The sequence below is a fragment of the Syngnathus leptorhynchus genome, chromosome 15 (genome assembly GCF_054491065.1).
Source record: "Syngnathus leptorhynchus isolate UIUO chromosome 15, UIUO_Slep, whole genome shotgun sequence".
NCBI classification, from domain to species: domain Eukaryota; kingdom Metazoa; phylum Chordata; class Actinopteri; order Syngnathiformes; family Syngnathidae; genus Syngnathus; species Syngnathus leptorhynchus.
In genome coordinates, this window is record NC_141209.1 from 8,977,412 (window position 1) to 9,000,471 (window position 23,060).

Here is a 23,060-nt window from a genome sequence, read left to right on the forward strand (position 1 = left end):
CCATCCGCCCAACTGACTCCACACCAAGCGCCCCCGTGTGTCTGGGGACATCCACGCAAAGATGATACATTCTGCAGTTTATGCTATTAAAGCAGGGGGGGGGGGGTCGAGGGGAGTGTGGGCAGGGGAGGTGGGGGGCTTATATTTAGCCGGCATGCACATACACAGAGGTCTTCATGAAAAAGCATTTTGCTCGTTTTTCATTCAAGTGGGATGAAGGGCAAGATGCTATTCCTTCTTTTCCTGTGCCATCCTTTCATCTCTCGACTGTTGTGTTTCCTTGTCTTCTGCTCCATAACTTAATAACATACCCCCCCCATCCCCATCACACACAGTGAGCCTGAAGTCAGTATCAGGTTTAATGCATATTAATGAGCGGCCTGCGTGGAGAGGTGGAAACAATGAGGTACAAAGGGAGGTGTGAGGGTGAGGCAGAACAGGTGCGGGGGGAGGGGGATTACCTCTTCACATTCACTCACTCGAAAGTCATCATTTTATGTTTCAAACGAGTTAGTTGTCAATTAAAAATAAACACTGCAGGACTGTATAATAATACATATTTGGGGGGGGGGGGCAAACACGTGCCCACCCACTCTGCTGTAGCGACGCCCCTGTTGGTGCTTCTTCTGCGTGATCATCAACTTGAATCAAAACCACGCCCCCTTGTCGCTGCTCATGAGGAGCGCCACTAAACCGCGCCTGCACGCTGACCGTCCCGCACAGTGGAACCAGAGACTGCGGCAGTAGGAACGAAAAGAACAAAGTAGAAGAGGAGAACCTCCACTGCCCATGCTGACACTCTAGCCTGCGGGATGGATTTGGTGGAGCGCCGCTACTTGTCTCCCTACGACTACACTTTTAACTTCTGGAACGACTACCTGGGCTTGTCCACTCTCGTGGCCTCGAACCGGATCCAGGCCCCTGCGAGTAACGGCCCCAACTCCATAACGGAGTCGCTCAAAGCCACCCTGGGCTTGGACGACTCGCCGTGCAAGCTCCAGGAGCACTTCTGGCCGCTCCGCCGGCCGCTGCTCGGTGACCTCAGGCTTGCTGGGGACAGAGACGACGCGGCCAGCTCCGCGAGGAGCGGCTTCACGGAGGGTCCGGAGCGCGGACGCAAGCAGGTGCCCCGCAGCAAAGCCGAGCATAGGGTGTGCGTGTTCTGCCGGAACAACGGCGCTCCGGAGGAGGTGTTTGGCACGCACATTCTGAAGACGGCCGACGGACGGGTGTTGTGCCCCATCTTGCGGGCGTACACTTGCCCGCTGTGCAGTGCCAACGGGGACAACGCGCACACCATCAAGTACTGCCCGCTCTCCTCCAGGGAGCCGCCCGGGGTCCATAGGATGATGGTGCTGCCGACCAAAGCAAGGAGAGCGCCCGGCAAGAGACTCAAACTCTTCTCCTGAAAACGTCCAAGGAGGAAAACATTCATCGTTGTTGACGTATTTCTGTCAAATTGTCTTTTGTTCAGATTTGATCCAAATTGCACATTTAGACTGAATGTAAATGGAATCCTGAGACCACATTTAAACCGATTCCAAGTGTTTAAATGTAAGAAACAAGATGTTCATAAATGATCACCAAACTACCCATTTATATATTTCTACAATATTTCTACAATGATGCGTTCTGTTATATGTCACATCCAATTTGAACAAAATACACCAAGTGTATATGTATGTGTATATTTTCATGTCAAGTTTAATCCAGATCTGATCCAGTTGGCACATTTGGAACAAGTGAAACTTGTTCTGATGGTTTACAGAGACAAAATGATAACATATGGTGAAAGGTTATACAATCTAATGGTAAACCAAGTTTAATCTGGTTCTCTACATTTTGGATTTATGTTAAATGTAAATTTCTTTATATGGTTTATGAGAGACAAATATTAATAATTCTGTCAAATATTCTCCTCCAGTACTATATTCAAATTTTTATACCAATGCAAGACCTGGTCAGTCTACAGTCTCTTCTATACATCATTTTGACTTTTGCATCATGGAATTTAAAATATACAGAATGACCATGCAGTTGACAGATTTTTTTTGTCCTAAATATGCTCCAGTGGATCTTGTAATTGTCTCAAAAAGTTCTAAAGAGCAACATTCCAAAGTTTCTACGTGTTAAAAGCAAATGTTTTGTCATACTTGTTTTTTACTTAAGTGTAGACCAGGGGGGATTTTCACTGTGCATAAACTCTGAATAAATAAAAAAAAGGTGTTTTTTTGCATATGTTGTGATTAAAAACAATGACGTCACAAATTCAAACATGACAAAACAGCGCAACTATTTTCTGTGCCTCCAATTCACACAAGCGGCGCTGTCTTCACTGCAGCAGTCCGCTATTGGGCGACTGGCTGGTGACGTTAATCGCTTGTGTGGAAAAAGAGGGGGGGGGGGGGTGTACTATATATAAAAGTCTGGCTTCTGCAGCATCCCCGAGCTGGCGCAGTGCTCCTGCTGACTCGTTGTGTGCAGGACAAGGGGGACTTCTGCTGAGAACATCCATTTCACTCCCATCAAGAAAAAAAACATCACCATGAGCTCCTCTGTCTTCCGCCATCGACCTTGGGATGATTTCAGAGGTTCCCAGTTGAAATCGTCCCCGTCCTACTCCCCACATACACCCGAGTCTCACGGGAGGCCCTCGAGGGCGTCCTTCTCCCCGACTCGAGTCCTCAGCTCTCGGCTGCTTGAGAAGGAGCAGCTGGTGGATCTCAACGATCGCTTTGCGGGCTACATCGAGAAGGTCAGACTCCTGGAGTTCCACAACCGGGCGCTGCTGGCAGAGCTGGAGGTGTTGCGTGGCCGAAGGGGCCGCCCGTCCCGCTTGCAGGACGTTTACGAGGAGGCGGCGCGCAGTTTGAAGGCCGATATGGAGTCAGAGAGCCGAGAGAAAATGAAGATGGAGGCGGAGAGGGACTACCTTAAGGAGGTTCGTGAGAGGGTGAGAGAACGCTGTGAGGAAGAAGGCCGGCAGCGGGAGGATGCCCAGGAAGCTCTGATGCAGGCCCGGGAGGAGGCGAGACGGGCGGCGCTCTCCTACCTTGACGTCCAAACCACCGTGTCGTCCCTTTGCAACGAGATGGCCTTCCTCAAGAAGGTCTGTCACTATTCTTCGGATGCTTGGCTTCAGCAGATACAGAACCTCGGGAGAATGAGTTTCATCCCAGGACATTCCTGGAAAATATTATTTCAAAGCTGTACATGTCATTTGTAAGGTCTTTGCAGAGGAGAAGGTGGAGCTGCGGTCGCAGCTGGAGGTGGCCAACATTAGCGCTGAGGAGGTGCAGAGGACGACGGCGAGGCCCCACCTGGGGGAGGCATTGCGGGACATTCGGGTGCAGTATGAACGGCTGGCCAGCGAAAACATGCAAGCCATGGAGGGCTGGTACAGGAGCAAGTGTGCCTTGGTGGCGGACGTGAACTGCAAGGAGCACCGGGTTGCGCAGGCCATCCGAGAGGAGACATCCGAGTACCGCAGGATGCTCCTGGCCCGATCCTCCGACATTGAGGCGCTACGGAACGTCGTTGAGGTGCTCAACAAGCAGCTGGGGGAGTTGGAGGAGAGTCAGGCCACGGAGGTGGACAAGTACCAGGTCAGGTTTCACACATCATGATCTTGTAGCAGAAGGCAGACATGAGCTGTACATCGAACAGAATTCGTAGTCCGTCTTGGGTAAATGCATCTGAGCGTTTGCTATTCCGTTCCCAGACGAGGATCAACCAACTGGAGCGAGACATTGACGATGCCAAGCAGGAAATGGCGTTCTTCATGAGAGAGTACCAAGACCTGCTCAATGTCAAGATGGCACTGGATATCGAAATAGCTGCCTACAGGTAATGCGGTTTCACCCAAACACGCACGTTCTTATTATAGTTGGGTGATTTCTGCAAGACAGTATACCTCTAAAATTTGGATTAAATTAAATTATTGTAATTTTTTTTGCAATTTTTGGGGGAAATTTGCATCTCATCAAAACATCCATCCATTTTCTGCACCGTTTTGTCCTCACGGGGTTGCGGGCGTGCCGGAGCCCATCCCAGCCGTCATTAGGCAGTAGGCAGGTGACCTGAACTGGTTGCCACCCAATCGCAGGGCACACAGAGACGAACAACCATACGCATTCGCACTCACACCTAAGGGCAATTTGGAGAGGCCAATCGACCTACCAAGCATGTTTTTTGGGATGTGTGAGGAAATCGGAGCACCCGGAGAAAACCCACGCGGACACGGGGAGAACATGCAAACTCCACACAGGGAGGGCCAGAGGTGGAAACGAACCCGCACCCTCCTAACTGTGAGGTGGACGTGCTACCCAGTGCACCACCGAGCCGACCCACTCTTCATCCAAGAAATAAAAATAATTACTCTCTTAATAGACTGTGAATTAAAGCACAGACGCAACACAATTATGCTTGTAATTGAATATGCATGCGCGCCACCTCATCAAAACATCTTGAACATAAAAAGTATAAAAAAGATCATCCAAAACTTTAAATATTCTTTTGCTCGTAGGAAGCTCCTGGAGGGCGAAGAGCAGCGGCTATCAGTTCCCTTCCTTCCCGCCATCCACTAAACACCCAACCGCCATCTTGAAAACACCCCGGCCATGTTTACAAGCCATCAGCCAAATGTCATCCATGTCAAGAGGAAAAGTAAAGATTCCACCACAAGTCCCCCTTTTTCTCCACACATTCTGACTTCCAAATACAAAATAGAAGCACTCCATGAAGAATTGTTACCCTTAAAGTCCAAGCAAAACACTTGAGCAAGTCTTTGCAAATAGTGCTTGAACTTTAATAACTGTGTCGGAGTAGTTGGGCCAGTGACCCTAAACTATTATTTTACATCTTCTTCTGCATTTACGCCCTAATTAAGAGACGAGCAAATGTAAATGCAGAGGAAGCCTAACTGTCGCTGGCGTCCTCTCTCCATTATACAGTCTTTATTGTGAACTGGTAAGTCATGCTAAGCTAAGCTCAGATCCAACATGAAACTGAATGAAAGCTAACTGTAACCACAAGTTACAAGTCCAATAAAGAAATAAGAACTGAATTATGACTCCATGTTTTTTTTTTTTTTGCAGGGGTGTGTGTTCTTTGGTGGTTATATAAAAATATAAAATATGACTGATTAGAAATAATTTTAATTTAACTGAGCAATAATGTTAAGATTAAGTTATGTTCGCGTACTCAGATGCAGTAAACTGTTTGACCTTGAGGGGACGCAAGTGTGCAAAATCAGAGAGTTGAAAGAAACCTTGTGCGTGTGTATATTGTTCAAAATAAAAAGCGGCTAAGAAGAGCCCAAAAGAAAAGCTCTTTTTTGTCTCCAACGCACTCTTTCTCTTGAGTCACACGCAGTACAGCGGCGCGAAGCTCAACAAATAAGCATGTGAGATGCTCTGACCTGGTCATGATGACCTGGGGGCTGTGCAGTGCAGGACTCCCGATGTGACGTCACAGCCGAATACTGCCTTTTCTCCATTGTTTACTCATTTGTTTCGAGTAAGAAACAAGGTTAATTATTTTGTCTTAACATTTTTTTTTACTGACCGTATGAAAAAAATAAGGTTTTGTTACTCTTAGGCGAGCATCACAGTGTTATTAAACTCACTTCCTGCATAAAACGTCAGGGCAAATAGATCACTAAAGACGAAAGCTAAATATTCCTACTTTTCATCTAGCTATAATACAAAATATTTATTTGACAAGGACAATGCAGTTGACAGAGTGAAAAGCTTTGGAGAGAAGCTATGACTCGCAGCCACGGTTTATCCTTCTCTCATTTTTTTCTTAGTTTGGGTACATCGCGCCAACAACAGGACAAGAGACGTACACTAACTTCAAATGCAAAACTCATTCTAACCTCTAGACGGCGACAGTGTCATAAAATAAAATCTTTCCATCATCCGATTGCTTCCTGGTCAAAGGACACGAAGATGGCCGCCACCTGCGGACATTGAATGTTGTTATTCTTCAGTGTCAATGTGACACATTTGGACTTGTTCTACTTTCTGAACGCGGCGAGCGGCTAACAAGCGGCGGTGATGGCGGCGATGTTCCGAAGCGTACGAGTCGCACGGCTGCTGTCGCCTGGAAGGACCGTGCTGGTGGAGGCGCAACGCGGACGAAAGTCGCGCACCGACCCGGTGGCCAAGTCCAAGATGGGGCGAATCAAAGTACCGCCGCCGGTGGATCCGGTGGAGATGGTCGTGCTGCGGGAGAGATACACCGACTACAAGCTCATCATGAGGGCGCTGCGGTACCACACTAACGTTACACATCACACATGTTTTAATGGGACACCATTTTGGCCTCAATTTGTGGTAAACGCTGCTAATGCTAGGCTTTCAGGTATAATGTTGTTTATATTTTAGAATAAAATTGAATTGTGCTTATGGTATATTTGGGATTTTAGAATAAAATTGAATTGCGCTTATGGTATTTTTGGATGATTAAACATTATGTATTTTTTTCTATACGTATATTAATCATTGTAAAAAAAATAAATATCTAAAGGCACAGTGTACGCTAGCCAACAACCTTTCTTTTTTTGTGGTGGTCATTTCAGTGTGGAGTTCAAGGAGGAGGTGCTAAGGAGGAAGTACGAGGAAGAGACGGGTTCTATGGCGGAGGAGCGAGCACGGCAGGAGGCTGAGGAACACAGCAATCTGATGGACTTCAACCGCCAGGAGAACCTGCGCCTGCTCCAACTTCGGTCAGCCAAATGCTAATGCTGAAGATTCAACAGTTTAACTATTTAAATGCTATATTATTGGAATTATACATCAGTAAAAAAAAAAACACACAATACGCACAAAGAAATCTATTAATTTTTATGTAATAAATCATAGGACTTTGGTTTTTGCATTTTTCAGAGACTTAGAATAAAATTACTTGGGAAAAACCTTGAAAAATGGTTCAAAACATTTAACAAAATTAATTCAATAAAAAAAAAAAAATCAAATAGTTGTTGTTTTCCAGACTTGTGAGGATCCAGAAGGAAACGGAAGAGGCTGAACGCAAGAAGCTGGAAGAAGCTCTTCAGCAAGAAGAGCAACAGCAAGAATTCCTCAGGCAGAAAGAAGATGAAATTGTGCAGCTGCAGGTACACGTCTTTACCCAGATTTGTCTTTTTTTGTCAAACAATGTCTTTGATATTGGTCATATGTTTTCTTTCTTTTTGCCACAGGAGGAGGCAAAGAACTTCATCACGTTAGACAACTTGGACCAACGCATTGAGGAAGCTCTGGACAACCCCAAGAATTACAACTTTGCCGTAGATAAGGAAGGCCGAGTCGTTAAACAGACGGTGTTACGGTGACAATTTTGAACAAGAAAGACACTTCCAAGGATCACCCATCAAAAAGTTCTTTTACAACCACTTCTTGATGGCTGGCTTTTCTTGTCCACATTTCTAATCGTCATTTTCAATGTCATGCCAATAAAGGATGAAAAGTAGCCAGTCTCTGAGTAAAATTGATGTGTTTACCTCTTTGATGACGTTTCCTCACTTCTGGTATGGCTCTGCCAAACCTGCTTGAAATCGCTGGAAAGCTGCAAGTAATTTCAAAAACGTTTGAGAAGAGAATTTACCAGCAGAGCCGACCAACATCAGGATGTGAATTGATGTGTTCACAGATGTTACGTAATAAATGGAGAACTCTTGATTCTTACAAATTAACCATCTCATTTAATTGAGTGCAGCAGGTGTGATTATATCAGTGTACATACAGCATCTTCATTTATTTACCTTTGTCCAATCTTTATGATAAAATCCTAAAAAAAACAATAAAACAGCGCCGCATCTCACAAGATAATCCTGGGAATCTTTGGAGCACCTTTGAACGGGTAATAAATACATTCACAAGAATGACTGAAAACAGGTCAAGCACGTATTTTCAAAATGGACGCTTCCTCACTGAAACCTCGCTACGTAGAGGAAAGAAAAAGAACGGCGAGTGTGCTAAACGTCGTGATATCTCCTTCCACCCGTCGCTTGTTGGGATTAAGAAATCTGGTTGTTCAACTGTCCTGGGTACTTCTCGAACCTTCTCTCCGCCTCCTCGCTGAAGGCATCCCCTGTGGGAGGACATATGATTGCAGTTTCAACAAAGTGAAGCCATTTTCATCATCCCGAAAAGAGTGTGGCGGCTACTTACCGACGTGGCAGTTGTGGAACCAGATCCGATGGCCGTCGTACTTGCAGTTGCACTTCATGGCGTTGTTGGTGAAATCGCTCTCGGCCACTTCCAAGTTTGGGTTTATCACCACCTGCGTGGACCGGGAAGTAAAAGCAAAGTCGGGTTGGATGAGGAGATGAAGGGCAAAAAAACAAAAATGCTTCTTTTATTTTTGCAATATGAGTAAACCACTGCAGAGCACAAGAACAACCCTCACCCTACCTGGAGAAAGATTTTGGAACACATTCCACTGCTAGAAAGTAAATGCCATGAAAACTGAATGGACCTCAAACATTTCCCTGAGGAGCTCCCCCTGACACCAGTCGTAGCTGGCAACACAAAAATTGGGCATACATGACAGGATGCCCAAAACTGGGAGCAGCCATTTTGGTTCCAAGCAGCCATTTGCGGCTCCCCCCGACAAGGTAAGTGGCCCAAATGCAGAAGCATGTGTGCCAAAGCTACCTGCATGATGTAATTTCCAGGTTTGACGTCGGTGATGTCGATCCACTGGCAGTCGATGTCATGGCGGTACATGTCCCAGCAGCCCACTGTGATGCCCTGGTCACCAAAGTTGGCACACTCGTAACGCTTGGAAACACCTGCGTGTGGTGGTACAAGGTCATCATTGGAGATATATATCCCCAAAATTGTATTGGATGCATATAATGCCTTCAAAGGACAGTGCGTGAACTACAACCACAATGCTGTACATATTTCAGAAGATTTGACCGGCATGAAAAGTAAATGCTGACCTTCCTGGCAGTCAGAGTCCTCCAGACAGAAACTGGCTTTGTGCCCTTCGGCCACTTTGCTTCCGTTGGCGTTCAGGAGATCGTAATGGGTGAAAATATCCATACTGTGGTAATGTCTGAGAAAACACAAGAGTACCTTTTAAGCTTTCAAGAAACATCTAGGACGTGTCAAATTGACGGCCCGCGGGCCACATCCGGCCCGCCGTGTAATCATATCCGGCCCACAAAATAATTTTACATTATCGTTATTAATGGCCCATCGATATGAAGCGCTGATAACACAATACTGCACAGAACTACAGATCCCATGCAACGGTTTAGCTGCCTAGCCACGCACTTCCCGCATCAATTAAGTCTAGCTATTACAAGATATTAAGAAGATAGCCATTAGCCGAAAATACCCCTCACGATGCTGAAAAAAAAAGTTGATTCTGAAAACCGAGCCTTTAATTTTTTTATATACATTGCCATAGGAGCAAAGGAATTTGAATATTATTTTTATGTTAAGTTGCTTAAGTTAAGTTCAAAATTGTATAACTTAACAAGATATTTTTATGGAGAGTAAAATATTAAATATAAGCTATTTAAGGTTTATGTTTGTGTCAGAATAATATTCCTGTCTGTTTTTATTCATATTTATGTTCCAAAAACATTTAGTTTTAGTGTGTTCAATAAATGTCTATCCCAGGGGTCAGCAAGCCTCGGCTCCAGAGCCGCATGCGGCTCTTTAGCAACCCCCTAGCCCCTTCCTGGAGTTTTTGCAAAAATGCGTGAAAATGGAAAAATATGTTTTCGTTGTTATTGTTGTTGTTGTTGTTGTTGTTTTTTTAATTCGGTTTTTAGATGGTAATCATGACACAACCATTCTTATGTTGTAAAAATGTATGTAGTTGTAAATATATTAAAGAAACAGAATTTAAGAATGACGCCAAATAGCAAAAGTGCGTCATAGCCTGCGACACAGCACAGGTGAGTGGGAAACAGGTGTGTGAGTGATGGGCCATGGATTCAAAAGGCAAAAAGAGAAAGATTGCTGATGAGAACAGAGGGATGGATTGAACTATTTGCTTTCATTGGCAATGCTGAAGCATTGCCTGCATGTTTGATTTGCAATGAGAAGTTGTCAAATAACAAGAAGACCAATTTGGAGCGACATTTTCAGCTAAAGCATGCTAAATCTGTTGCCAATCACCCAGTTGGAACTGACTGAGAGGAAAGGTGCAATTGCAGTGCTGGTGGAGAAATTTGGGGATCAAAAAAACTCTTTTAAGAAGTGGATTCCATCTCCAAACTATTATTGCTGCAAGTTTTGTTGCAGCCCGGGAGATAATAAAGTGCGGAAAACCATTCACCGATGGCGAGTACATGAAGGATTCATTCATGAAAATATCAGAGTGCCTATTTTCGGACTTCAAAAACAAAATTGAAATCATTCAGAAAATGAAAGACATGCCTCTCCGCACAAACAATATCACCGATCAGCAGATCAAGGACATCAATTCAGCTCCAGTTTTCTCAATTGTTTGTGATGGATGAGTCGTGTGACGTGACCGATATCGAACAGACAGCGCTCCCATGCAGGTACGTGAACTCTAATGGGTTGCAAGAAGAATACCACTATTTATTTTTAATTATTTTAATAGTAGGCATACAACTTGTGTATTGGCAGTCTATGTTGCCTTATAAAAGGCTTTTAGATTTTTGCAGCTACAGAGAGATATGTTTTTTGTTTTTTTTGGGCCAATATGGCTCTTTGAACATTTTGGGTTACCGAACCTTGGTCTATCCTGTTCGACCCGCGACCTAAAGTGTGTTTCGAATTTGGCCCTTTGTGCAATTGAGTTTGACACCCCTGATCTAGGAGAAAGGAATATTAAGGGATAGCTGCCAACTTGAGTGTTTTTTGTTTTGTTTTTCTTACCCGTGACAGGCGTGCCACACCCACGAGTGGCGTCCAGCTTTGGGCTTGAAGTCGGCGCGACCGATGTTGTGGATCTGCGAAGAGAAGCGCAGAAGGCGGCGGTGCCCGTAGGGCCAGTTGGCCTTGGCGGCTGTCTTGGACAGGCAGTCCTCCTCGGCGGCGCAGTAGAGCATGTGCAGAGGTCGGTCCTCGATGTAGACTGACTGCTGCACCAGCGTGGCGTTCAGGACCAGGTCGGACGTTGCTGCGCCCCAAGCGGAGAAACACCTTTTAGACTACTCAAGTTATACCCATTAATGAGTAAAAAAAACAAAACAAAAACATTCCCTTGTCACTCACTCTCTGAACAGATGACGCCGGCGGCGAACTTGGCGGTGGCCTTCTGGCAATTGAGCGTCTTGTGTCGTTGGCATTGCATCAGCGACATCTCATCTCCGGTGCACTTGATGCCGCTCAAAATCATCTCAGTCACGTTGCTGCTGTCCCAGTACCACGTTTCCTTGGGAGGCGGGGCAAACACAGAGCAGCCGGCCAATCAAAGCATAGAAAACATGCTCTGGAAGTCGTCGTGAGTTGAAGACGCAAGCGCAGATGTGGCCATTTTGAAACGGACAGATTTGTAGCTGGACTAAGCAAAAAATTCAATTCACTAATCACAATGGTCTTCTTACGGTGATGGCGTGCATGGAGTAGCCCAGGCCGAGCTGCCTGCACGCCACCATGGCCTCCCTGGTGCTCCAGCCTGCGCTGCAAACCGTACCCCACCTGGAGCCTACCCGAAGCTCCACCCGGCCCTCGTACGTGCTGCGGCCACCCACTAGCCGGATCTGCGGAACCACACGCCCTGCTGGGAGTCAACTCAGGCATCCGAGCTCATTCGCAAATTCTAATACTGACTTTTTTGAAAGACCTTGACACTTTCAGTGTCACATGACCGATGGAGCTCAACTTGATATCAGAGAAACTGACAATGGTTTGATTGCGTTTGTGCCATCTCATGTTTGAATGTGAAGACTTCATTTTCTGAGATTTTGAATTTTTTTTTACCTTGATTTTTTGGGGGAGATAATTGATATTTTTTGCATGGCAATTTTTACCTTAATATATCAATGCGTTAGGAATTCAAATTCAATCTCAAATGGCACAAGTTGCGTGCAGGCAGTGGAAGACGTGTGCCAGGCACAAGATAGAATGTAAGCTGTTTGTTTTTTGTTTTTTTTTGCGGGGGTGGGATGAGGTCAGTCCTCGGACCAGGTACGCGAGATGCTTTTCTTTGCGCGCCACAAAGAAAAGCTATTAGTTATTATGTACTGTCACATTTTTAGCAGAAAGCACAAATGAAAAAGAACACGTTTGGCCATCAACCAATAAAAAATAATAAAAGAATCGCCCAAATAAATTAAGCCGGCTACGTCAGGTGTTAGCAACCTACTTGATTAGCCTGGTTAGCATAGCCCAGGCCTAGCTGCCTGCAGGCCACTATAGCCTCCTTGGTGGTCCAGGTCTCGCCACAGATCAGACCCCAGCCTTCCGTGCCATTGGCGTTGGTACCCAGAACCTCAACGCGGCCCTCGTAGCGGGTCCGCCCCCCTCCGAGTCGGATCTGTGCGGCGGGGCCCAGCCGGGGTTAGTGCAAAGATCCGGAGGGATCGGAACCAAAAGCTCGTCTTTTGGGAGGGATCCTACTGGAGCCTTTGAGAGCAATTGCATGGCAGTATGGAAATCGTGACGTCCATCATGAGGCCATGTGAGTTTGTTAGCGTATTTTTGTGATCACATTAGTCAACTAGGCACTAAATTGGCGTGATCATGTCTCAGCATAACATCACAAAATATTAGTAGCAAAAAAGACATTTCCCTGAGTGACCAATCACAAGAGCCGTACACGTGTCATGTGACTAATGTGCTGGCCCAAAGAGGGAGGTGTCGCTCTGACCGAGTTCTCCAGGCCCATGTAGGGAACGTTGCAGCGCACGGCGGCGTCCTCCGTGTGCTGGCAGTCCTCCGATGTGATGTTTTTGAACGGGCAGTTCCAGATGGAACGCTCTAGGCCCGAGCACTTCACCTCGTTCATGTAGATGGGACCGACTCCTGGAAAAACAAACAAACAAACAAACAAACAAACAAACAAACAAACAAACAAACATGATGTTTAGATTTTTGAAAAGCACTTTGAACCAGGAAGGTTTATTTAAGCAAGCGTTAGCAAACAACACGTTGGTCTGGAAAAAAAAGGTTGTCCTTGATTTGCTGAAAAGAGGAACTGTACCATAAACGACCCTCGTCGTGGAATTAGGAACAATCCCTCGCTTGACTTCACCAGAGTGGAAAGTCTGCAAGATTTAGCGGTCTGCCAATGTATTTTAAAATGGGTAGATTTGTGGCCAATTGTGTTTTCAAGACATTCAAAAGCCTCCCATGTGAGGCTCACCTTGGCCCATGCGTCCCCCCGTCATGGCCTCCTTGGCGCTGCCGAAGCCCAGCTCCCTGCAAACCACGCTGGCCGACTGCAGGTCCCAGCGGTCGTCGCACACGCTGCCCCACACGCCGCCCTTCAACACCTCCACGCGGCCCTCGCCCAGCCGGGCCCCGCCCTTCAGCCTCACCGTGCTCTATCGAGACAGAGAGAGAAAAAAAGGGACTCGCACAAATGTTGTGGAACGACCGCACGTCAGAGTTTGTTGGAGGCAAGCGGCCCCTTACCGAAGTTTTGGTTTTCTTCTTCAGAGCGGCGTGGTGCTGCATGAAGAGCAGCCCCGGCGCGCAGCTGACGACGACGGGAGAGCCGCCGCGGCACGACGTCGTGGTGTTGGGCCCGTTGAACTCCATGGGGCACGCAGCCAAGTGCATCTCGGTGCCCACGCACGCTACCGAGTGCACGCGGTACACGTTCCTCTGCCGCTCCAAAAACAACCTGCCAAGGCACCGGACGCATTGTCAACTTGAGTCACGTTTACCAGGAGTAAATGTTGACCATGGGTCCATTTTGTAAAATCAGTCCACGTATCAGTCGGCTTTGAGTCAATTGTTGTTGGTGTTTTTTTTTTTTTTTTACAACCACGAGAAAACTTTTACAAGCGCTCACGTTACCTTGGGCCGGGGCTGCTCTGTTTAGACTTAGCATTAGCTTTAGCTGTCTGCCTGTAAGGTAAACACGGGTTAGACTGCACAATTTTAGCCCCATGGCATAAAAAGCATTTGGAATACATATTTCAGAAGGAATGTGTCACTTTGTTTTGTCTTTTTAATCAGCGCAGGCTGATTGAAAATGACGCATCCTGAATCAATGTGAAGAGCACAAGTGTACGAGCACCTCAATGACCTACCAAGAGAATTTTGGAGGGTTCTTCAACAAAACCATTTGAACAATTGCAGGATAAAGTGAAACTCAAATTTTTCCCACGATTGTCCATTTAGTTGCCGAAATGGAACAACTTTGTGAGTTTTGGAACCTGAATTCTCAAATACAATGCCACCAAGTTGTTTGTTGTTGAAGAATCAATCACATCACAAAGTATTTTTGACATGCAAAAGCATTTAAATGAGCACGAGTTTAATAGCCAAAGACTCCCACAGAACAGATTGACTTTTTCAATACTGTAAAAAGTCAACTTGTGTGTGACTTGAGTCTAAACTCGGGTTACAAATGGTTATTGACACATCTAGTTGTGAAAAGTGTTAGGAGCTACTCTAAGAGGAAAACGAGAACACGGACGGCGAGGTGGGCACGTTTTCCTCCCGGCGACAGAGTACCTGGCGCCTGCTGTGATGTTAACCTTTGACCTGGACACTCTCTTGGCGGTGCGCTTTCTCAAACGTCTGCAACCACCACACAGCCATATGTGCTCACATTTCTTACAGTGTATTTTTTTATCTTTGAGTTCCAGCTCAAGTTTCTTAAATTTTTTGCAGCGGGATGGGACAAAGCGGGGGCGGGGGGGTCAGGTCACCATCGGCGCTAACATTCCACAAGTCGGCAGCGCAAATTGAGGTCAAACATAACGACAGATATTCCAAACATTTAGCACCCAACTTTCAGGCTTGTGTGGCTTCTTTTATTTAGAAACTCAAAACATGTTTTTTTCCTCCCACTCACCACCTGATAAAATTCCAATGAAAGTTTCTTGCTAGCCATACATCGATAGCCACAATATCTAGTGACGCGTAAAATCGATGCTACACTGCCTGATATTAAGACAAAACATTGACAGTAATGTTGGCACGGCTAACGGGTTTTCCCACTCTAGCTGCCTGCAATAACTGTGTCAAAAAGTAAAGCACATAAAAGCAGTGAAAAGGTCCAAGTAATGCTGAAGGTTGACGTAGTAGTAAAAAGAAAATAGAATTTGCGCTTGAAAGCGGTCGCTTTTGTTTTTGTCTTTGGCACCAAACGTAAAAATTGCTCCGCGACACCGTTAACGAGGTCACCACGTGCGCCTTGTGGCCAAAGACTCATTAAACAGGATGTACAGTAGCCTCGCCACGGGATGTGGTTGCTTCCCACCAAGGCTTCACACACACCTGACAGACAACACACACAAACACACGCGCTCACACAGGCACTTCTCCTCAAGCTCCTACGAGACGCCTGCACGACACACACGCACACGTTTTTAACGAAAAGTATTTTTCGCTCTCTCCCCTGTCTACCTGGAATGCAAAAGACAAATATCTTCAGAGGAGAGCAAATGTGCCCTTTTAGGAACTTGAGCAAATAGCACAAGCTCCAGCTTTGTGTTTTTAGTACTTTTTTTTGTGTGCTCTAATTACGAGACACCTCATCGTAGTTCCCATTGCTGCAGCCAGATGACAAAAAAGAGAAAGAGCCTCGTGACTGGGAGCGACGCGGGAAAATGGGACGACCGCAGAATTCAATACAGAATAGCTTGCCTTCGATGGACTCTACATTAGGTACACCATGGTGACCGAGGCCACTGACCTGTAGAAGTTCTTGTTGAACTTCCTCTCCTGAGGGAATCCCAGCATGCCGCAGACCACACGTGTGTTCTTGGCCGTCCAGCCGGCATCACACACCTGCGCCCAGCCGTCCTTGTACTTGACCTCCAGAACGCCTTCCGTGATGGGCAGGCGCTTCTTGGCCGCCGCCACCACCGCGCGCAGGCGCACCTCTTCCAGCTTGTTCTCGTCTATTTGAGCCTGATGAAAGGTTACGAGAATGAAAGTATTGCCAAACACAAGAAATGAGGCTGATGAAACAGAGCAAAGTCTCCAGCGACCTCAATGACGTTGGCGTCCACGAATCCCGGGATCCTCTCGTCTTTGCACACCACGCCAGCATCCTCGTCGTGAGTGCAGTCGCTGTTACCCCAGCCGCGAGATTTGCACGCGCTGATGCTCGACTCGCCACCGCCACACAGCACGTTGTCCAGCCAGATCTTGCCTTGAATGCAATTACCACACGGGACCACTTGACTTGTTGCTAGGCAGACTTCACCACAGTAACGTAACTGCCGCACAATATGTTGGGGGCAATAAACAAATAGGCCGCACTCGATAGGGGCACGTCCTACCTTGCCCCTTTCCGTATTTGGCGCTGTGCGTCCACCCGGTGGCCTCGACGAAACCCAGCTGTCGACACAGCACGTTGGCGTTGGAGATGGAGAAGTCGTCGTCGCACACGGTGCCCCACTCGCCCTTGTAGAAGAGCTCCACGCGGCCCTCGTTGTGCTTGCGCGGAAATCCAGCCAGTCGCACTTTCAGCCTCTCTGACTGCGACTGCGGGGTGGATGGCGATGCCGATGGCCGAAGGGTGGTGAGCGGCGCTGGCATCTGGGCGAGGCAGCGGGGCGAGCACAAGGCCAGGAGGAAGAGGAGGGACAGGTAACGCCTGCCGGTCCACGCCGACATTTTTACGCCTACACGCCAAACAGATCAAACAGATTCGATTTCACTGCGCCATACTGTCAATACGCGTCACAAATGAACACGATGCTAGCTTGACTTTTGAGTTGTACGCTACATAAACGTGCTATTGACGACTTTCTGTGTGCGTGGAGGGTGTGAGGGGGGCACAGGGGGGTCCGCACAAATCCAGTAGTGTCTTGTGTTTGTACAGAGACCACCAGACGGGAGGCTCCCGCTCCAAAACATGACTGCGATTTTTCCTGACTACCACTGAGGAGGACTTGATGTTCAAATCATTTATTTCTTCTTTTGACTTAATTATCAGCAGTTGGTATTGTCATCCTATACACACGAGTATTCGATATCTTAGAACATGGATGTGATACAATACCTGATATCGCTACTCACCCATTCCAAATTGATTATCTTTCATCCCCTGTAAATAAAACCTTCAGAAAGCCTTATTTTAAATTTTCTTTCATGGCCCGATCACACCTCATGTGCTAAACTGAGCCATGGGCGCAGCGTGTTTGCTCGTTTCCCCGCGTTGGTGCCAGAGGTTGCTGACCTCGCTGACCGCACGGCAGCTGTACGTCTTCTGTTGCTCAAACCGGCGGCCTGACTCAACATCAGAGTGGGAACATTTCGCACGTGTGTGTGGGGACTGTCTGGGTCGGGATCACGAGGGAGGGAATACTTTCCAGAAGCCACAAAGAAACCTCTTCGACAAGACTGATTCATTCGTTTGATCCGAGGCTGAAGTAGCAATTTGGAAGGTGTGGTCGTCATTAATAAAAACCTTCTCAAGTGAGATTTGTTTCGAAATATGGGATATATAAATAATACAAACATATGCAAAGTCTGCGTAATTCTTAACTGAGGAGAATGATAGCACAACTTGAGGACCTTTGTTTACATGTGTGTTCAGTTACCTAGCTAGCTCTGCCTAAACCCCAAGAACGCTTCCTCTCGTAGCAGATTTGGAGCATCTTGTTGCTGGCCACGAGTGGCTGTGCATCACGCACAGAAAGACAGAACAGTCAGGCAATTTTTTTTCGAGACAAAGTCTTATTTTTTGTAAATTGTAATATTATGGAAATACAATTTCAGTCATATTTGCTGAGAAACACGATTTTTCTATGAGAATGAAGTCATTTTCAAGATAACGTTAATTTTTTGGAATATGAATTGTAGAATTTCAACACAAACATTGTTTTTCAGATTTTTTTTTCCAAGATAAATACACATTTTTAGATGCAACTGTATTCTTTTATAAAATGTGTTTCTTTTTAAACAAAGTTGTATTTCTCAATACAAAATCAACCTGATTAAGTTCATTTCATTTATACACACACACACACACACACACACACACACACACACACACACACACACACACACACACACACACACACACACACACACACACACACACACACTGTGTGCGGAGAAACACAGAGTGGTGGTGGAGGATTTGGAGGCAAGCCCCACGGGAAGAGAATTAAGTTTGATGATTAAATTGACCTTTTTTTTGTTGACTTGATGACACACACACACACACACACACACACACACACACACACACACACACACACACTGTGTGCGGAGAAACACAGAGTGGTGGTGGAGGATTTGGAGGCAAGCCCCACGGGAAGAGAATTAAGTTTGATGATTAAATTGACCTTTTTTTTGTTGACTTGATGACACACACACACACACACACACACACACACACACACACACACACACACACACACACACACACACACACACACACACACACACACACACACACACACACACACACACACACACACACGTTAAGGACAAACTCTTCAATCAAATCAACACATCTAATTGATTTTTTTGAGGGAATCGAACTCAAGGCAGGCAAGTGTACCCCTACACCATCAGCGACCCCCCGAAGTAGCCTTCTTGAAGCAGAGTTTTGTCAACATGACGTCATCTGAAAACTTGGAGGATGCCCGGTGGAATACTCACAGGATACTGCGGTCATTTACGTAAAGTTTCATTTTATAGCTAGTGCCTATCTTTTTGCCTCATGTAAGCACACAAGCCATTCAAACAAACTACACTTTAAGTTACACAACATTTCCATTTTATTTGAACATTGTGCTTGGAAAGTTGCAATTGTAGGCTGTCTACGTTCTTACCTTAATGATGCAGAGTGAAGGGAGCGCTTCAACAACTTTTGTTTTCTTGGCAGGGGAAAAAAAATGGTCCAAAAAGTGGTGAAACAAGGCAGAGAAATCCTTCACGTTTACTTCACACTTGGCTCCGTCTAATTGCCGGTGTAGTTAAGATGGCTGGGGGAGATAAACAAGAGTTCTAGAGTGTATGGTAGGCACGACGTCGCCTACTCGGCGCTGTCTGCAAATTGCCAGCTGTACAGCTTGGCCGACGGAAAGGAGCAAAAGGACCAAGAGGGGAGAGGAGGAGGAAAAAGGAGGAGGGCTGGGTCTAATTCCTGGGAGACACACAGACTCTTTCATGCCTGTCTGATGCTTGCGTAATGGCAAGAAAAAAAAAAGAAAGGTAAGTAGGTAAAAATAGTTAAAAGATGGGAACATTTTGCAATTAAACTGCTAGAATTGACTTTTTTTTAAATACAGATTTTTATGAGCGCTGTTATGTAGCTCCCATAACATGACGTCATGCTGTTCTCCAGGTAATGGTCAATTAAGTAACGGATATGGATTCTTGTTTGCACTGATTCCAAATCTGCCCTCATTTATTTCGCAAACATGAGGTTCTATTAATAATTTATCATATTTATAAAATACGGGGTTTTAAAAGACGTATTTTTAAAAGCTCAATTGGTGAGGATATTCTCAGCGTGAAGAAACAAGCGTGTGCCAGTAATCAAGTTGTTTATTGGGGATTTTCCTATATTTCCTCACAGTATACAAAAGCGATTGTCTTCACAAGGCAGGCACTTTTTTTTTTTTTTTACAGGACCACACGTCCGCAAAACTGACACAAACGTGTGCTATTGACCTTGCCAAATCAATTATGAGTAGAGGCATCCGATGTATCCGCTGTTTTCGTTAGCAACCGTCATATATTGGGTTAAACAAGTTTGGAAGGCGGAGGCTTTTATTTTTTTGGTGTAACAAAAACATGACAATACGATGTGGCGATGACTTGGACGCTTCAGACCATATAAAGTGCAACATTTTGTTTTGCTTTGCAGCAGCTTGACCTTGTCCATTTTTTTTCTCTTTCGGCTGCTTCAGGACAGATGCAGCAGCTCCAGCAGAGCTCCAACAGCTCCAAAGTAACCCTAAAAAAATAAAATAAGTGTCTCAGATCCAGCAAAGCTCGAGAATTTGGATTCTCTTTGAGTGTTTGCTGACCTCGTGGCGCAAGAAGAGTGCTTTGAGTTGGCCTTTGGACCAGTAGTCCATGGCGTAGGCCAGCAGCTTCATGGACAGCGTGTTGACGCGCAGGAAGTTGCCCACAAAGACCACGCGCTCGATGTTCTTGCGGAAAAGCACAATTTGTGGCTTTTAATCAGCCCGTTTGCTCTTTTGGACAACATCGGCGGAGGAGATCCTGAGTCGGTTGGCCGAAGACGCCAAACCCGGCGCCTTCATAGCCCTGTACAATGCTGCTTGATCAAGACGCCACAAGGCAGCACCGTAAAGAGGCTGAAGGCAGGCAGGCAGGACCACGCCAACTGTCAGCAGAAGTCATCGCTCGGCCTGATACCAACTCACCTCGTTCAGCGCACACATGCGTGTGATGGAGCCGATATTGTTGGTGATGGTGACCAACGTGGCCCTCGCCAGGTCCTGCTTGGACACCGACTCGCGTTTGTCTTTGGACATCATGTTGCCAAAACTATTGAGGTGGCCAAAAAGAGGGAAAGGTCAATTACTTTTTTTTCAGTCACAATATTAAAAAACTTCATTTCTCAAAAGTCATAGTTGTCGTTCATCACAGGGCAAATTGCGCACCTGGAGGCCACGGCCCAGCCCGGCAGTCCGAAGCGCTCGTAGTCACCTCCATAGATGTCCCGCACCAGTTTGTCGACGCGGGTGCTCTCGCCTTGTGACGCCATTGCCAAAGCCTCCTCGAAGGTAGAGCAGCCTGTCAGCAGGCAGCACAGGCCCAGGAACGTCCCCCCACCCAGGCTGAAAAGTCACCCCGCCGGTAAGCGCTAACAGGGTCCATGCGGGTATCGGACAATCTCAAAAGAATGGTTTTGCAAATATGGTTGGTTCGTTGTTTCTTAGCGGGGAAGGAGTGTGTGTGTGTGTGTGTGTGTGTGTGTGTGTGTGTGTGTGTGTGTGTGTGTGTGTGTGTGTGTTGGGGGGTACCTGGTCCCGGTGACACGCTTATAGTTATTCTCCGAGTAGACAGCGAGGATGCTGACGCCGGAGCCGATGTTAACCAGCAGCAGCGGGTACGGGTTCTCTAGCGCATACGGCCGCTGCACACAACGCTCCGGCTCAGACGGGTTCTCAAAGTAGTAGCATTCGGACGGGCCTGGGGAGACCACCGCATCCATGTAGAGCACGCCGCGGATCAGGCAGTCCAGCTCGTCCAGCTTGTGCAACTGCAGGTCGGCTGTCTGGGTTGGCGGAAGGAATCGGGTGATATCAGCGGCTGACGGACGTCACGCAAACATGCGAGGTTAGCGCACCGAACGGAAGTCAGCCTCAAATTTGTAGGCGCCGCCGCCGGTGGCACAGAGGCTGGTGTGCAGGCTGGAGAAGTGCTTGGTGCGGCCCATCTGCAGGAAGGCGGGCAGGTCCTGCGTGGGGAAGCGGATGAAGTGCAGGTTGCCCGTGCGGCCGCACAGTGTCAGCTCGCGCAGCTCCAGGTGCACGTCGCGGATGCCCGTGGTGCCATATGCCGTGTTGGACGTCAAGTAACGGCGGATGCTCTTCAGGTTTTCCACCTCCTCCTGCTCCTCCTCCGCTGTGATGTCGCGAGGCTCAAAGTACACCAGCTTGACCAGCGTGCCGCCGATGTCCATGCCGAACCATGGGAACGCTACATTTCAAATGACAACATGCAGAAGGTGACTTTCGGATGGTAACTGCTACGTGTATAAATATAGTATAGGTTATGAAACTGCATTGTCGATTGCACACATATGTATAAAAGAATGGGAATATATTGAAATGATTACGTTTGTTTATTCGAATCAATCTGATCAAGTGTCCAAATGCCTTTCGGAGGGAAAATATGTCAGACGATGATGATCACATGATGGCATTCATCCACCCCATTGTGGTACTGATGGTGATGATCACCATCATCACCATCACCTCCGGAGGAACAGTGTGTGCCGCCAACGCCATCTTGTTGCACAACAGCAACATACTTCAAACATCTCATAAAACGCCAATTTTACCTTTATAACGCCATTGTATGACATTACCGTGGGCATCAAAGCCCGCCGATTTACGCCGACATTTACCTTCATTTATTCATTAAATATTTAATTCATCAAAGATGAAAATGTCACTGACTAGTCAACGATTATAAAGGTCTTCTTTTATATATATATATATATATTTTTTTTTTTGTTAAGAGCACAAGACTTACGCGGCCTGCTCTTCTTCACGGAATCGCTACGACGCCTCGGAGGAGCGTCAGAGGCGCAGCGGGGCGACGGAGCACGTCCGGCCGGCGCGGCCAGCGCAGCCGTCGCCTCCTTGTCGGCCTCGCTCCGGAGAGGACAGCCTGCGCCGGGCACGTCTGTGTCGGAGCACGGCTGCCTCTTCGTGGGTGTTTCGCCCTCGTCGTCCGCGTTGTCATCGTCGCGCTGGTGGTGGCCGTTGGTCTCCATTTAAAAAAAAAGGCAAGCGGATGGGTCAATAAACGACATGGATGCCGTTGTTATTGGTAACCAGGAGCGGCTCTAATGATATTTAGGTGGTGACTTATACGGTTGTGTACGAAGAGGCTAATTTCCCTGCTAACTGGCTAAATTAACTTGCCGCTTGCCTCGGTGCTGTGTTCAATGCGAAGTGGGCGTGAGTGACGGCTGAGTAGCCAATCAGAACTCGAAACATGTCCAGAGACACGCCTTTCCTCCATAGACACAATAGTAAAATGACAGTTTTAAGCAAAAAAAGCAGAGAAATCTTCAGAAAAGATATTTGGACCACTGACGCTGCTTAAATCAAATTGATCAATATTCACTAAAACTGACGAATCAAAACAGGACAACATGACTTCCATCCATCCATCCATCCATTCTCTGAACCGCTTAGTCCCCACGGGGTTCGCGGGCGCGCTGGAGCCTATCCCAGCCGTCATCGGGCAATAGGCGGGGGACACCCTGAA

The 23,060-nt window shown here is 46.8% G+C and overlaps 4 protein-coding genes and 1 pseudogene across 7 annotated transcripts; 3 read left to right on the top strand and 2 right to left on the bottom strand.

The window, feature by feature from the left end:
• The first annotated feature begins 733 nt into the window (after positions 1 to 733).
• On the top strand, positions 734 to 2,177 carry LOC147045559 (nanos homolog 1 pseudogene; annotated as a pseudogene).
• A 368-nt stretch (positions 2,178 to 2,545) lies between these two features.
• On the top strand, positions 2,546 to 4,710 carry neff2 (neuronal intermediate filament family member 2). Its single transcript, XM_085932442.1, has 4 exons — positions 2,546 to 3,109; positions 3,228 to 3,605; positions 3,722 to 3,846; positions 4,526 to 4,710. Exons 1-4 carry the CDS (start codon positions 2,546 to 2,548, stop codon positions 4,584 to 4,586), a joined length of 1,128 nt encoding a protein of 375 aa, XP_085788568.1. The 3' UTR covers positions 4,587 to 4,710.
• Positions 4,711 to 5,909: 1,199 nt separating this feature from the next.
• Positions 5,910 to 7,473, top strand: mrps26 (mitochondrial ribosomal protein S26). The gene is made up of 4 exons (XM_085931504.1): positions 5,910 to 6,274; positions 6,584 to 6,730; positions 6,997 to 7,120; positions 7,205 to 7,473. The coding sequence occupies exons 1-4, from the start codon at positions 6,060 to 6,062 to the stop codon at positions 7,334 to 7,336; spliced, it is 618 nt and encodes a 205-aa protein (XP_085787630.1). The 5' UTR covers positions 5,910 to 6,059; the 3' UTR covers positions 7,337 to 7,473.
• A 223-nt stretch (positions 7,474 to 7,696) lies between these two features.
• On the bottom strand, positions 7,697 to 19,343 carry loxl3b (lysyl oxidase-like 3b). 4 transcript variants are annotated; one of them, XM_085931499.1, is made up of 16 exons: positions 18,911 to 19,343; positions 16,403 to 16,747; positions 16,109 to 16,272; positions 15,811 to 16,028; positions 13,962 to 14,012; positions 13,575 to 13,785; positions 13,303 to 13,483; positions 12,808 to 12,962; positions 12,304 to 12,474; positions 11,543 to 11,698; positions 11,211 to 11,370; positions 10,872 to 11,115; positions 8,951 to 9,066; positions 8,661 to 8,797; positions 8,175 to 8,286; positions 7,697 to 8,094 (listed from the first exon to the last, which is right to left on the bottom strand). In XM_085931499.1, the coding sequence occupies exons 2-16, from the start codon at positions 16,737 to 16,739 to the stop codon at positions 8,021 to 8,023; spliced, it is 2,487 nt and encodes an 828-aa protein (XP_085787625.1). In that variant the 5' UTR covers positions 16,740 to 16,747; positions 18,911 to 19,343; the 3' UTR covers positions 7,697 to 8,020. The 4 variants fall into 4 exon arrangements, 3 of the variants coding, with proteins under 3 accessions (XP_085787625.1, XP_085787623.1, XP_085787624.1); XR_015068303.1 differs by lacking the exon at positions 11,543 to 11,698 and adding an exon at positions 8,418 to 8,524 and having other exon boundaries at positions 8,061 to 8,094; XM_085931497.1 differs by lacking the exon at positions 11,543 to 11,698.
• A 258-nt stretch (positions 19,344 to 19,601) lies between these two features.
• pank2 (pantothenate kinase 2) lies at positions 19,602 to 22,729 on the bottom strand. The gene is made up of 7 exons (XM_085931500.1): positions 22,317 to 22,729; positions 21,406 to 21,758; positions 21,080 to 21,333; positions 20,717 to 20,893; positions 20,477 to 20,600; positions 20,114 to 20,239; positions 19,602 to 20,040 (listed from the first exon to the last, which is right to left on the bottom strand). The coding sequence occupies exons 1-7, from the start codon at positions 22,558 to 22,560 to the stop codon at positions 19,990 to 19,992; spliced, it is 1,329 nt and encodes a 442-aa protein (XP_085787626.1). The 5' UTR covers positions 22,561 to 22,729; the 3' UTR covers positions 19,602 to 19,989.
• Between the last annotated feature and the right edge of the window lie 331 nt (positions 22,730 to 23,060).